Raw genomic sequence first — 16,410 nt, forward strand, 5'->3', positions numbered from 1 at the left:
ATCCCAACCATGTTTCCACCTCTGCTTCCTAAGCTTCCTCATCTAAGTATTTTCCTATGGTGTTACTCAGAGCCACTACTTTTTGCCTATTTGTTTTACTTTGAATAAATTATATCCTTCCAGAAACAGGCATCTTATTCTTGTGAACTCAGTTATTTCGTACAGGGAATTTATTTCAGCTGTCAAACCATAACTTGGGATAGAGAAAGTCCTTAAAGGTAAAAAGGCTTTTAGACCATAAAGGCAATGCAGCTTTTAAATCATAAAGGTAATGTGACAAAGGTAAATGATATATCATTCCTTCCATACAGAAGTCATTTAAAATTAAAGTATGGTAAATTTCAAGTCTTTTCATTAGCAATCTGTCATACACTATAAGAGTAATATGGTGGATAGTTTGTGGAGAAAATATAGGATTTATTCTTTTTTTATTATAGTTTTTTATTTACAAGATATATGCATGGGTAATTTTTCAGCATTGACAATTACAAAACCTTTTGTTCCAATTTTTCCCCTCCTTCCTCCCACCCTCTCCCCCAGAATGCAGGTAGACCAATACATGTTGTATATATTAAATACAATATATGTATACATGTCCATGCAGTTATTTTGCTGCACAAGAAGAATCGGACTTTGAAATAGTGTATAATTAACTTGTGAAGGAAATAAAAAAATGCAGGTGGACAAAAATAGAGGGACTGGGAATTCTATGCAGTGGTTCACACTCATTTCCCAGAGTTCTTTCGCTGGGTCTAGCTGGTTCAGTTCATTACTGCTCATTACTATTCATTTCATTGTTGAAGAGGGCCATGTATCTAGGATTTATTCTTAACCAGGTCTTTATTAAATTAATGAAGACTCTCCCTTGATGATTATCTCTCCAAATGTTCCTTGTCAAGTTCACCTATATCTCTGAAGATTATACTTCATTGAGAAGTTTTTAAACTGTTTTTAAAGTTCTCCATATAGAAGAGGCTATCAGTTTTTTAGTCCTAATCTGTTAAAAAGACCTCAGCCAAACATAGGTTTCCTTGGATGAGCCACAGTAAAGAAGAAAAATTGAGCATCTTTTCATTCTACTGCTAAACTGCTCTATTTATAAGTAGTTCAAACTCAAAAAGACCAATGCCTTTTCTGGACCACTGGGCAGATGAAGGATACTACTTCTTTTACTATGAGACTTACCACTCGGCTGAAATACATGTCCAAAACTTCCACAAAATTATGGATGAATTCATATACAGCCATTTCATTCTGAAATGAAAAAGAAAGCTGATGGATGGTACTATTAATTTGAATATAAAGTCAGACAGCTAGTGTGTGTGTGTGAGAGAGACAGACAGACAGACAGACAGAGACAGGCACAGAGACAGAGAGAATGTTTTTAACTTCTAGAGAAAATTATAAATATAGGAAAGGAAGAAATTCATTCTAAAGCTACTTCTGAAGTTTATAAGGAACCTAATAGGAATACCAGTACCCCAATAGAGGCAGGACCCTCACTTTAAATTCTCTCTCCCTCTGTCTATTCTCTCTCTCACTCCCTGTCTTTCTCCTTCCCTCTCTCTGTCTCTCACTCTTTCTGTCTCCTCTCTCTCCCTTCCTTCTTCCCTCTTTCTTTCTGTGTCTGCCTGTCTGACTTTCTTTGTCTCTGTCTCTTCTATCTCTTACTCTTTCTGTGTCTATGTCTGTCTTTGTGTCTTGCTCATTTTGTCTGTTCCTGCCTCTCTCTGACTCTCTCTTTTTGTCTCTGTCTCTCTGACTCTTTCTCTTTTTCTGTCTCTGTCACTCTTGACTCTTTCTCTCTTTCTGTGTCTGTCTCTCTCTCCCCCTTTCTGTCTCCCCCTTCCTCTCTTCTCCCTTCCCTTGCCTGCATACTTGTAATCCAACCCTCACAGTTGCAGCAACCTGATGGTCGATAAGACTTTCCTGGCTGCCTGCTTTCTCCTTCTCCATCCCTATCTTGAACCCAGAATCAAGGTGGGGGACCGATGGCTGACAAGAGGGCCGTGACCCTGCTGTCCCAACCTGTGTGAGCAGTTTAAGCCGTCTCCACACATCTAGGCTTGAAGAGAAGACCATAGCTGCCCATCACCCAGAGCAGCCGCGGCTTTGGCTATTTCCCTCCATGTCTCTTGTTTTCTGACAGACTATCTAGTCAGAAGGAGAGAGGGCCCCCTCCCCCCCCCTTACAGAAACAGCCCCGGCCTCCCAAAGTCTCTTGCTTTCTGACGGGTCCTCCTGGTTTCTTACCTCCGTTTCGTTGATTCCAACTACGATGAAGAGAGCTGCATACTGCCGATATATGAGCTTAAAATCCTTATACTCGATAAAAGAGCACTAGACAAAAACACATTAAATACCAGATTCTAAGTTAACAGGGTTCTTTACAAGAACGAACCTATTCCCACATAAGATACGAATGTCTGTCAATACGCTCCCATTAATACAAATTATACCAAAGATTAGCCAACCCTTTACTTCACCCTTCTCCTTATAGCCTTCAAAGGACTGCTCAGGGCACTTGGGGGCGGGGTGGGTGGGGGAAGGGGAGAAAGAGGTTAAATAAGGGAAAAGAAAAGTCAGTCGGTCTATCCAGGACAGAGGCTTTTATTTTTTTCTTGTTTCTTGGGGGGCCCCAGAAGACACAGTTCATAAATAATCTGCACACAGGCCACCGCTTTGCTCATTGAGGATTCTAATGTGAAAATAACCAATCAAATAAAGGGAGAATTTTTTTTTTTAATTTTCTCTGTTTTCCCTAAATCTCTTGGAAAACGACTTAGGGACTCAAAGTTTCAGAAAGTGCTTTTAAAAAGTCATCATAGTCAATAAAACTGAAAGTAAAAAAACTATTGAATTAATAAAATTAAGAACTGGTTCTATGAAAAAACCAACAAAATAGACAAACCCTTAGTAAATCTGATTTAAAAAAAGGAAAGAGGAAAATCAAATTATTAGTTTTAAAAATGAAAAGGGACAACTCGCCACTAATGAAGAGGAAATTAGAGCAATAATTAGGAATTACTTTGCCCAACTTTATGCCAATAAATCCGACAACTTAAATGAAATGGAAGAATATCTTCAAAAATATAGCTTGCCCAGATTAACAGAGGAAATAAATAAACAGTCCCATTTTAGAAAAAGAAATAGAACAAGCTATTAACCAACTCCCTAAGAAAAAATCCCCAGGACCAAATGGATTTACATGTGAATTCTACCAAACATTTAAGGAACTATGAACTCCAATGCTATATAAACTATCTGAAAAAATAGGGATTGAAGGAGTCCTACCAAATTCCTTTTATGACACAGACATGGTACTGATACCTAAACCAGGTAGGTTGAAAACAGAGAAAGAAAATTATAGACCAATCTCTCTAATGAATATTGATACTAAAATATTAAATAAAATATTAGCAAAAAGATTACAGAAAATCATCCCCAGGATAATACTCTATGACCAAGTAGGATTTATACCAGGAATGCAGGGCTGGTTCAATATTAGGAAAACTATTAGCATAATTGACTATATCAATAACCAAATTAACAAAAAAAGTCATCAATGAACCTCACATGTGAAATTTATAAGTCAACCAGAAATCTTGATTTTTTTTTTCCAGGTAGGTAAAAGAGATAGGTATTTATCCCTTCTATAAATTATTTAAAGATAGCTTTTGTGGGCAGATGCTAGACACAATCTCCCACTGTAAACATAGCTTCATGTGAAAAAATAACTATTTTCCTTTCACTATCATATGAAAAAATACCTCCCCTTTTATTTGCTTATCTACTAAAGCAATTGTAAGGAGACAAATAGTAGAAACTATGATGACACACATCCAAGGGAGAGGCAGCTATAAGGATCCCAGCCCTCTTCCTTTGGAATTTAGGGTATGTTTGACTAAATCCACTCCAAAAAAGCACTTTTTGGCTTTTAGCTGTAAGATGATTTGTTACTCTCAAGAGGCAAGATACACCTGTGGAATAAAATTGCAAATCTTCATTATGGAAATTCTGCACTTAAGGAGATTCCTCTGAATATTTTTGTGTGGAGGGCGACCTAGAGTTATGGATATTTGCAGCTGGCTTCCTGAATCAGAAAAAAAGGTGATACGCACATTTCTCAGACCTGGGAGCCAGTATCATCTCTACAGACAGCTGCAGTCTTCAAAGAAAGACAAGCGCTTGGGATACTCAGATTCTTCCTGAAGCCCATAAGGAATTACTGGCATAAAAAGCATCAGAGAATCTCTGCAGATAAAACAGAGGTCACCCTAGAAATTGTACTCTTGGCATTCACTCATGCCCAAAAGCTCACCAGATACAAGATGATTTCTAAAATAATTTTAGATGCTTCAGAAATTGTACAGCCATACATTCCAGAGCTCACATCTTAAAGGCTGGTTTCAAAATAATTCTTTAATTTGCTGAATGCTCTCTTTCTGTAAAGAACTAGTTTATGTTCATGTTCACTTATATTTCTATGGTTCTTAACATAGCGTTGACCAATTAACTTGGTTTTCTTCTAAGCAGGCATTTCTGAGAACATGAGGTAGAATGTACCATGGGCAAGTCACAGTAGTAACCTGGAGAGGACCTTTGATATGTTACAACTGGAAAATAAACTTATAAAGCCAAGAAAGGGAAACAGAGTTTCAATATATAAGATATGAATACTTAAACAACTTAATTTTTTATGTTCATCTCAGGAGTGGCTCATATTTTTTAGTCTATTTGCTTAAGAATAAAATGGACAACTGTAACATTAGCAGAGATAACTTAATAAAGCTTCCTGTTTTTATCTCAATTTTCCAGATATTTCAGGAAAAAAGGAATTGGGAGATAATCAAAGAATTGTCCAAACTCTTCATTTCACTTTACTAGGAATATATAGGTAGTCAGGGATGAGCTTGATTTTATTTTTATTTTTTTAAAATATGGCATCATGGTTTACTGGAGCATACTGAATCCAGAGCAAGAGCACCTGACCCTCACCTCATTCCTAGCGGAGTGACCTTAGACAAGTCTGGGTCTCAGCTTCATCATCTGTAAAATGCTGAAGTACAGTTAGATCAAAGCTTCTTAAACTATGGGTTGTGACCTCACATGGGGTCATAAAACTGCATGTGGGGAGTGGCAAAATATCTGTCATTGAGAAAAAGTTCCTGAATGCTCTAAATCCTATAGTATCAAATATTCCACCAAGATTTAATTCTTTATGTGAAAATAAATACTTCCAACTCATTTGTATTCAAATTTGCTTTGCTCTATAATAAGTAGTAAAGTAATATATATACCAAAGAAATGTTTTAAAATAAATTTCTTTATGATTTATTACCAGTAAATGTTTGATTTATGTACATATTTTATGGGTTACATAAAATTTTCTGAGTTACATAAAAATTTCTTAGGTGAAAAGGAATTGCAATTGGGAAAAGGTTAAGAAGTCCTGGGCTAGATAACTTTTAAGGTTCCCTTCTGGATCAAAGTTTTTAACCTATAAACCCTCAATATTGAAGATATAATAGTTTTATCTACTCAGGATTTTTCTCTCTCTTTTTTCCATTCAGAAATAAAAGATATCAAAAATTCAAATGAATGTTTTGGCAATGGAAGAAGTTATATGAAATCTTCAAGTTTTATTGTAACTTTAGAGGCCCATTTACTGTAGGCAAATGGCAATGAGAATATAAACCAAGAGAGAATGTCATATAACAGGCAAAAAGTGGGCCAAAAGGATTTCATTTCACTTCTAGATTAGTCTTTTGGCTTCGTGAAAAACTATAGTTTTTCCTTAGGGGACTAACAAGTTTCATGAGGAATGAGTTCTAAATTAACCCTAAATAGAGAAATATATCCATCAACATTTTAGGGTAGGAGAAAGGCATTTGAGTTGCCATTTCCAGTGCATCATTTTCTTTAAAAGGATCATGCCAGGAATTTACAGTGTTCTTTGTTCCTAAGGAAAGAGAAAGGAGCTGTGTTTGGGGCCCCACACTATTTCTGCTACTTAGCAAATTTTTGTGAAGGGAAGCAGCACCTACTGAAAAAAAAAATCTTTAAAAAATGATCTTTTAAAATCCTATAATAATATGTCTGGCAAGGCTTCCTGAGTGAGATAAAAAAGAACCACAGAAACTTACTTGTTCCTTGGACCGTGATAAGCATGTTTTGATGACATCTGCTTCCAGAATAGTTCTCTTATTGATTTCTATATGTTCATAGTATCTAGAAAGTCTGGTCTGTCCTTGCTTATTCACCATGAGGAAAAATTTTATCATTTTTCCTGGATAGTATTTTATGTTGATAAAGCACAGAAGTATCAGCTATAATTGGATCAATATACCTGAAGGGAAAAAGACAATATTAAAGATAATTCAATTTAAAATATATTTACTAAGAGTTACTATATATAAGGCACTCTGATAGATATGAGATATGTAAAAATAAATTTTTAAAAGACCAAATTTCACAATGACCAAATGACTCCTATTATGTTTTCTAATTATTTTTGAGGTGAATAGATTAAGTTAAATTCAGTTCAGTAGTTTTCAGTTTTTGTCTGCCTCTGACACCATTTGGAGTTTTCTTGGCAAAGATATAGGAGTGGTTTGCCATTTTTTTCTCCAATTAATTTATCAATGAGGGTTGCTAGGATCACACAGCTAGTATGTAGCTGAGACCAGATTTGAACTCAAAAAGATGAGTTTTCCTGACCCTAGAACTCTGTCCTCTGTTCCACCTAGTTGCTCCTGAGGGAAAGAAGATACTCTCCAAATAAAATCTTTACTCCCAATAAATAAATGAACCCCACCCTAGAAAGGGTACCATGTGACCTAATAAAAATTTTTTTACTAGGTAATTAACTCCCTACCAAAGTTCTCCTCCTTATGTCTTCCTCAAATGCTCAAATAATCCCAAAAACTATACAAGCAAACTTTAAATACTAGGAAATTTTGCCAAATTAGGCATGTTTCAAATATGGTTCCCATGATAGCATCTGCTATCTGAGGTCCAGCCTATGTAATTACAGAGAAGATCATCACCAGAGGGTGGGCTATAAAGTGATAAATCATTTGGTCAAAGTAACACTTAAAACAGAAAAAAAAATTTTTTTGAAGGCCCTGTTTTCTATGGTCTTCTACTTTTACAGTGACTGCAGTTGAGGGGAAAACAGTAGGCAGAAGGTTGACTGCCCTATATATCTATATCTAATTATACATACTTTATGAAGAGTGGTTTTTTTTAAAACTTGAGTTCCTTGTTCAAGCCCCAGCAAGTTAACAAATCATTCTAGATGGTTAGGCCAGAACACCCCTCTAAGTACCATTTCCCCTCTAGTGGATGTGGTCCAGACTTTACCTGACACTGGAAGAACAGCAGCCCCCAGGCCAACAGCCCTGCTCCCCAAGCTAGTTCTCATAGCCATTATCTGGGGGAGCATTTCCTACAGAGATCTGACCCTACACCTCTTCTGCAGGTGTTGGAGTCAGTGCCTCCCTCAATAACCCTGAACTGAAGACCTGGAAAAGAAAGTTCTTGCCTACTTCAGTCTTTGAAATAATCAAATGATTCAAAATTGGAAATATATGTAGCTATCAATGGAAATGACACTCAAGAAAATATATTATCAGTAGTCTTGCCACTATATTTCAAGGACCACTAGACTGTTCTAGCTAACCCTTCATCTAAGCCAGTGGTTCTCAAAGTATGGTCTAGAGAATCCTGGGAATCTCTGAAACTCTTTTAGAGGGTCTACAAATTCAAAAATAGTTTTTATTTCCAATATTGTAAATGTCAATAAATATAATCCAGATAAACAAAAACGCTTTGGAGAGATCCTCAATAATTTTTAATAGGATAAAGATACTGAAAACAAAAGTTTGAGAACCACTGATCTAAGCTCTCTTACCCATTACAAGATTTTTTAAATTTAGTGTCTGTGAACTTTAAAATATTATAATTTTATTTAAATATATTTCATTTCATTTAAAATCTTATGTATTTTATGCATTTAAAAACATTATTCTGAGAAAGGGTCAAGAGATTTCACCAGAAAACCTTTCCAAAAGTGATTCATAATACAGGTTTTAGGATGCCTTGCAAGAACTGGAAATTGAGTGGATGCCCTTCAGTTGGGGAATGGCTAAATTATGGTAATGGATGTAATGCAATATTATTGTTCTATAAGAAATGATGATCAGGCTGATTTCAGAAAAGCTTGGGAAGATTTACATGAACTAATGCTAAGTGAAATGAGCATAACCAAGAGAACATTGTACACAGTAACAATTAAATTATATGATGATCAACTGTGATGGACTTGGCTCTTCTCAGCCACGCTGAGATTCAAGGTAATTCCCATAGATTTGGGATGGAAAATGCCATCCACATTTAGAGAGAGAACTTTAAAGAATGAATATGGATTGAAGCATAGTATTTTCACTTTTTCTTGTTTGTTTTTTCTTATGATTTTTTTTCCTTTCTGGTCTTATTTTTCTTACACAACATGAAATATGGAAATTTGCTTAAACCTGTATCAGACTGCTTGCTATCTTGGGGAGTGGGAAGGTAAGGAAGGGAGGGTAAATAATTCGGAACCCAAAGTCTTACAAAAATGAATGTTGAAAACTATATACATATTTGGAAAAATAAAATACTATCAAGAGAAAAAAGAAGGAACCTCTACCCTGTTAGAATGTGAGCTTCTCAGAATGTAATAGAGACTATCTTGCTTTTCTTTCTGTAGCCTCAAGTTTTAGCAGATGTCTTAGACTGGTATTTAATAAATTCTGGCTTATGCATTCATTCATTCACTCATTCACTTACCATTCAATGGAATAACTGAACTATGTCAATATTGACATTCTCACTATAAGCAAAAAAAGACTATCATGAATGTAATAAGACTATGTGCTCACATCAATTACAGAAAATGAAAGAGATAATGAAAGTCTTCAAAAGAACTTGACAAGTCAGCATATACACTGATGCTCAAGAAATTTAATGTGAAAATGGGCATAAGGGATAAATTATGGTTGGAAATATGCTGGAAAATATCATTTGATATTAAGAAGTGAATAAAGACAAAAGTAGAGGAATATTCATACTTCTATGTCATAGATTCAGTTTCTCAGAGAGACTGAAAGATGTGAGAAATGATGAGCACCAAGACAGACAATCATAATAGGTAGGAAATACATAATTGACAATGTGGAAGTCATTTTCTATTCTGCATGTATTTGCATATTTGTTAGGACTGTTGGCTGGTTAGAACAAAATTAAAAATCAAAATTAATCTAGAAGAAAGAAGGTAATAATAATATCTCTGACTTGACTTATTTTGTTTTTAGCCTTTTATTTTCAAAATACATGCAAAGAGTTTTCAACATTCGCTGCTTCAAAATCTTGTGTTTTAAGTTTTTTCTCTTCCCCCTACTCCTCTTTTAAACAGCAAGTAATCCAATACATGTTAAACATGTATAATTCTTCTACACATATTTCCATAATTATTATGCTGCACAAGAAAAATCAGATCAAAAAGGAAAAAAATGAGAAAGAAAAAAAAAGGGAAGCAAATAACAAAAAAGGTAAAAATACTACATTGTGACTACGTTTTGATTTTAATTATAACCATTTTCTAGAAAAGTTTAACTATTTTATAGCTATGACCAAAACAAGGCGACTCACAACACCCAGAAACCACATCTACCAACAAACAATTGACCTTATTGTCAAGGCAGATGCTAAGTACAACAGCAAAATTGGTGTTATTTATAAAATTCATTTTCAAAACACCATGGAGGTAGAACAGACCCATTACAGTAGAGCAAAGGGTCACTGAAGTAAAAATGAGTTTGTATAAAGTTTCACATGTTATTCTATTAAACCATATAATCCTAAGATAATTTATGAATAATGTATGAATTATTTATAAATTATGAATATGAATGACAAAGAATGTATGAAAAATTGGAACAGGTCTGCTAATATTTCTATAATAATCTGTTTTTGTTACTGATGTTTCCCTATTTAGATTCAAACATCTTGTTTCCCAATGTATGCAGCACAAAGTGACTGTGACATCAAGCAGTGGAAGTGATATCTAAAAAATGAAATTGAGAAGAATAGCTGAATAAGATTAATCATATAAAGAAGAGATTTGTTCTGTAGGCAATACAATTTTTAAAGTACTGATTTTCAAAAATATCAAAAAGAGGTGAATATATCAAATAAAATTACAGATATTATTACAATAAAAAAGATGATAGGAAGATGACATCAGTAACTACTGATCCATATGACTTTTTTATTACCTTATAACTTTTATAAGAATAATTGATACATACATGGAGGAAATCCTTGAATGATAATATAATGATGATGTCACATTCATATATTAAGTTCTGCAATGTGCTTTAAACACATTATTTCATTGATCCTCAGCAAACCCTAAGAAATGAGTGCTATTTGCTTGTACAGACAGTTCTCTACAGCAGACTAGATATTCCCAGTAACTTACCTGCTAGAACTATCTATTTAGAGACTAGAAAAAGCTATTGTCCTTATTTTTTTTCAATGTATTTAATTTAATAAAGCAAAATTTAGCCTTAAAAGATTTCCTGCAACAATAGTCACCTACATCTATGTTCAGACCACACAAAGCAATCACAGATATCTTTTTGTATCTTTGTACAATGATACTGATCATTAATTTCAAAACTATGAAACATACACCTACCCAAGATGTTTACTGGTGTCATAAAAGAGGGATTCTCTTTAGGTGATATATAACTTTCAAATGTTCCCTTTTGGTGTTGACTGCACACTCTGGAATATTACATGGCCTCTGCCCAGGGATCCAAAATAGATCAATTTAACAATTCAAACAAGTCTAATAGTAAAAAAAAAAAAAAAAAAAAAAAAAAAGACCCATGATTATCCATCTAGTTGTGACTTACTTATTTTTAACATCATTTTTCTTTCTTTCAGTGATGCTGTAGCTATTATAGTCTCCAAAGAATCAAAACTGAGTGAGCCAAAGGAAGCAGAGAGATACTATGGACATAACAAAGCTGTAGCATATTTCCAAAGAAGAATTTGCACATGAAGCAATTTTTAAATATCTTACAAGAGATATTATAAAATATACCATCCAATTGTATCCCTCACACTGATGTGTATCCACAGCATTTAGTATAGTGGGCTGGCATATAGTAAGAACTTAATAGGTAGGAAATATATAATTGACAATGTAGAAGTCGTTTTCTATTCTGCATGTATTATGTCTTTCAGCAGAAATGCTTTATTAGTATAATTGATCCAATGAAATGCAAGTCAATCCAATAAACATTTATTGTTAAGCAACTAATATGTGGCAGTTATTGAGTGAAGTGCTAGGGATACAAAATTAAAAGCAGTTTCTGCCTTAAATAAGTTTACAAGATATTAACTGTATATCAGAGAATATGTAGCTCTGGTCATACAAAATGTCCGATTTTTCTTATTAAAAAATTTATACTTACTCTATGAGTTTGTTCTTAGTCTACCACTGCTCTCAACAGCTGGAGCCAACAGCCTCTCCCACAAGATGCTTGACTGATGGCTGATGGGTAATTATATCACTTTAGCTTTCCACCTACAGAAGGATCTAAGGAAGGTAGAGGGTACAGTGAATGAAGTGATGGGCTTAGAATCAGAAGATCTAAGTTTAATCCATTTCAGACACTTTTTGACTCTGTATCCCTAGTTGAGTCACTTAACTTCAATTTGCCTATAAATGAGGCTAATAATAGCACCTACTTCTCAGGATGGCTGTGGGATCAAATGAGATAATTTTTGCAAAGTACTTAGCCAAAGTATCTGAGACATGATAGGTGCTACATAAGTGTTAGCTATTATTATGATTATCATCTGATGTTGAACATTTACTCATTAACAGCTACCACAGGTATCAAATTCATCCATTGCTACTGAGATTCAGGTTGAAAAAATTTGATTGTCTATTCCTGACATAAAGTGATCCTGATTTTTAGGAGAATTGTTTATTCTTAAGATAGTATCCCCTGTAAGAGTTACAACCTTTAATCATCTGTTTTGATTTCAATCAACAGCAAAGGATAGAGTTGAATAATCCTTATTTGCCTCTCACTTCTTTTTGTCTCCCAGATTGAGGATGGCAGCAGTAAAACTCCTACTCTGACAAAGTATACAGAGGTATGGAGAAAAATGAGGTGTGGATCTATTGAGGTTAGCCCAAGAAGATCGGGAAGGGCTAATCCTCAGAATGTCTTGTAAAATAGGATCTTGTGGAAGCAGGTCTAAGTTACGTGGACTGGGTTATTGGTCAGATGACCACCTCTAATCTTAAAAGAGGGAAAGGGACCCACATGTACAAAAAGTTTTGTGGCAGCCCTTTTTGTAGTGGCTAGAAACTGGAAACTGAGTGGATGCCCATCAATTGGAGAATGGCTGAGTAAGTTATGGTATATGAATGTTATGGAATACTATTGTTCTGGAAGAAATGGTAGCAGGATGTCAGAGAGGCCTGGAGAGCCTGACATGAACTGATGCTAACTGAAATGAGCAGAACCAGGAGATCATTATACACAGCAACAATAAGAGTATATGAATATATGACGATCAATTCTGATAGATATGGCTCTTTCCAACAATGAGATGATTGAGGCCAGTTCCAATAACTTGTGATGAAGAGCGCCATCTACAACCAGAGAAAGGATTGTGGGAACTGAGTGTGGATGGCAACATAGCATTTTCACTCTTTTTGTTATTGTTTATTTGCATTTTGTTTTCTTTCTCATTTTTTTCCTTTTTGATTTGATTTTTGTTGTATAGCAGGATAATTGTATAAATAGACATGCATATATTGGATTTAATATACATATTTTACCATATTTAACATATATTGGATTACTTGCTATGGGGGGGGGTAGAAGGAATTTGGAACACAAGGTTTTGCAAGGGTTAATGTTGAAAAATTATGTATATGTTTTGAAAATTAAAAAAAATAAAATTTAAAAAATGTTGTTGCAGATGACCATGCCTCACCATGTAAAATGATGACCAAAAGAGAAAATGATATGTTATTCCAATTTGGAGAATGGACCTGAGGAACTTGAGGTGGGGAAAACAGAAAAAAGGAGCTTTTTATGTTTATATGTAGTAAGGTATTGTTCTTTCATCTTACCTCTTCTAAAAATTATCAGAGCAGATGTCACTCCTAAATTCAAGCCAACAACCCATATCAAACCTTTGCAATGATTAACAGTGACAACAGCTGTAATGAATCCAGATATTTAATATACAGTTTGTCTGATAAGGTGTGGCGCTGCATGTATCCAGTTTATATATGCACTCAGAGAACAGGATGTTATTCAGAAAGGTTCCCATTCCCTTAGGACAGCTGTACCAATGGGGGTATGCTGAGGTCACTTATCCATTCTTCCAGGAAAACAAAACTCATGGTTGTGGATGGGATTGCAGCAGTCCTGATGCACAAAGGCCCGATTTTCAGGCCTTTACTCTCCAAAAAGCTGATGCTGGGAAATGACAGCAGGTGACATGATGAGAAATTATAAACAAATTAAGATTGGCATTTTTTTTCTTTTTTTTTGGGAAGGGTAACTATTTAAAATCTCTTTTTAAGCCCCAGGGTCATGGGCTTTTCCTCACGGCACAAGAATGCCTTTTCTCCTTTATTAAAGATGGCCAGAGCAAAGCCTTTGACTTTAAAACAGGTTGGATGGAATATGAAGTAAAGTGAGACGTAAAGAGAGCTCACTGAAACACTTTGCCAGGGGATCAGATTCTTTCCTATTTCCCTAAGGATAGAGTTCTCACCATAAGCATTCCAAAGAAGGGCTTGTGATCCTGACACTCACTGAGATGCTAATTTTAAAGGAGAAGCTAGAGGCAACTAAAGGGCTACAAGCCCATTTCTCTGTGCAGTTCCGTCCCCAGGAACATGTGATAGGACTCCCCTATCGTAAAAGAGGGAAGAATGGTGCATATAGGCTGCCTTTGCTATAAAATACGTAAACAGGCACGTGAAAACATAAATACGTCAGGGAACTGAGGATACTACTAATTGAGGTCCTAGTTATTTATGAAGGAAGGGATGGAATGATTATGAAATTCAGGAAAGTAATAAGGGATATGTTGAGACAAGTGTAGGGAGTGGCAAGGAATCAGGAATTAACTTCCTCTGTTTATTGTTCACTTTTCTATTGGGCCGTAAGGTTTACAAAGTTCTTTCCTTGTAATAACCCGGTGAGGTAGGGGCCACACATTATTATCCGCAAATCTACTAGGGAGAGATCGGAGGCACAGAGGAGGGCAGTGGTTCATTCAGGATCACAGAGTGACTGGCTTCCCAGCTCCTAAGCCGACGCTCTTTCCAGGATGCAGCAGTTCTCTCTCAGCTGGGAAAAACTCTTGGGGCTTAATCAAGACTCATGGCGTTTGATGGCTTCCAAGTTGAGAGAACCCCAAAGTGGGCGGGCCCCTCGCCCCCTTCCGTGGGACTCCCCGTGGTGCCTCTGGCCGAGTCAGGGCTGGCCATTTCCCTTCGGTGGGGTTAAGGATCTTCATTTATGAAATGGAAGGGAGAGGGCCACGTGAACTTTCAAGCCTTTTCCAACGCAGCTCCTAAAGAAAAACAATTAGAGGTAATGGTGGCAGAAACCAATGACCAAACCTCCTTAGGCAGATGAATTTAAACTTTTCAAAGACTACACCTAGCAAGGTAAATGGGTATGTCTCAAGGGAATCTTCAGAGAAAAGACATGATTCAAGTACAAGCGGAAGGAGCTGGAGGAAGATGTCATTATTTGCTTTTTCGTATTTATATTATATTTATATTAATATTTGGTGGGTTAGAATGAGAGAATGTTGGAACTGGAAAGGAACTTTTATGAAATCTAGTCCAATAACTGTTGTATAGATGAGGAAACAACTTGAGGGCAGGTAAGTGATTTGTCTACATTTATACTACACACACACACACACACACACACACACACACACACACAGACAAAGCTGGATCTATCTTTCTGCTTAGATAGATGTGGCAGATAGAAAATCTGACACCTTTATAATTACTGATTTGTTAGTTTTGGTGAATAAAATGGTAGAATCAAATATGTAGTTTTCTGATAAGAGTTGAAATATTAATCTGAAAAAAGGTCAAAATAAATCACCGAAATGTATAATTTGTATTTGCTAAAAATGAGAACTACATGTTGAAGATAATTTTAAGTTTCCATTTAACTGCCAAAATTTTACAATTCTTGGTATTTTGGAACGATGAGGAATGGCCATCACAGAGCAAAGATGATCTCTGAAGAAATAAAAATAGTCCAACTCTTTCTGACTGGTGATTTATGTAAATTTATCTTAAAATGTAAATCCTTTGATGAAATAATATGATAGCATCTTGAAAAAATATTTCCAATAACCCTGGTTTTATGTGAAAATTTAAAATACTAACAGTATCACATTCTTGAAGGTCTTCAAAACAACTCCATTTTGTAAATGAAGAAAGCAAAATTAAGAGTGTGTGTAACAGCCCAAAGTCACAGAGTAAGTAAGGACTAGAGACAAAATTCTAATCTACAACTTCCCTGATTATAGGCCTCCATGCTTACTACTCACCAGGCTGTTCTTTCCACATAAACTATAATTCCTAAAATGAAGACTTTTGGGCAGGAAAATAAATAGTTATATAAACTGAAATACAGTGCTTATTATGGACCATGCTTAGCGTTTACACCTGCCAGATTTTGAGAAGGATGATCTATATGCAGATTATTACAGTATGCATCTGTAATTAATTATAGAAAGCCCTTTCCTCCTGTGGTATCTTCTCTGATACACATCAAAAGAGTTTAGTTAAAGTCAAGAAACCTAGATATGAGTAATAGGTATTACTGAATACCTATCTGATCTTGGACTTTGAGCCTCAGTTTCCTCTCTATAAAATGAGGTAGATCATTAGGGTCCTTTCCAGCTAAATTTGTAATTCTATGAGTTTCTGTGACGGTGCTTTAAAACCCAATAATTTCTAGGGAGAGAAGAAAGTGAAGGCCCTAAAAATCTTTATGTTGTCCAGCAGTTTTTTAAAAGATAATATGTACATTATTTACTTTGACCTTACAGATATAATGGACTTTTTTTTTTTTTTTTGCAACCAACTTTTTGAAACAGAAACATTACTGGCCTAGTAGTAATGTTATTGCCCTCAAATGATCACAAATGTGTTTCTCTGCTTTTATGTTGGATCTTTCATTCAGTAAAATACAAGACAAATGAAGACAGAGACTTTTTTGTTTGTTTGTTTGTTTTCTAGTGCTATGCACTGTGTCTTGCTCATAGTAGAAGCTTCATAAA

At 35.3% G+C, this 16,410-nt stretch overlaps 1 protein-coding gene across 6 annotated transcripts in view; it reads right to left on the reverse strand.

Annotated features, from left to right (window-relative positions):
- AP4S1 (adaptor related protein complex 4 subunit sigma 1) overlaps nt 1-16,410 on the reverse strand; it is a 59,598-nt gene that overhangs the window by 18,902 nt on the left and 24,286 nt on the right. For 3 of the 6 annotated variants that reach the window (XM_051977305.1, XM_051977304.1, XM_051977298.1), the window contains exons 2-7: nt 13,211-14,670; nt 11,529-11,653; nt 10,745-10,897; nt 6,147-6,349; nt 2,254-2,340; nt 1,186-1,254 (exon numbers count right to left, since the gene is read on the reverse strand). In XM_051977305.1, coding sequence (XP_051833265.1) covers nt 1,186-1,254; nt 2,254-2,340; nt 6,147-6,284 — 294 coding nt within the window. In that variant the 5' untranslated portion in view covers nt 6,285-6,349; nt 10,745-10,897; nt 11,529-11,653; nt 13,211-14,670. The remainder of the gene's footprint in view (nt 1-1,185; nt 1,255-2,253; nt 2,341-6,146; nt 6,350-10,744; nt 10,898-11,528; nt 11,654-13,210; nt 14,671-16,410) is intronic. The other 3 variants (XM_051977302.1, XM_051977303.1, XM_051977299.1) reach the window with 3 other exon arrangements.

Source organism: Antechinus flavipes, chromosome 2 (genome assembly GCF_016432865.1).
Source record: "Antechinus flavipes isolate AdamAnt ecotype Samford, QLD, Australia chromosome 2, AdamAnt_v2, whole genome shotgun sequence".
Lineage (NCBI taxonomy): Eukaryota > Metazoa > Chordata > Mammalia > Dasyuromorphia > Dasyuridae > Antechinus > Antechinus flavipes.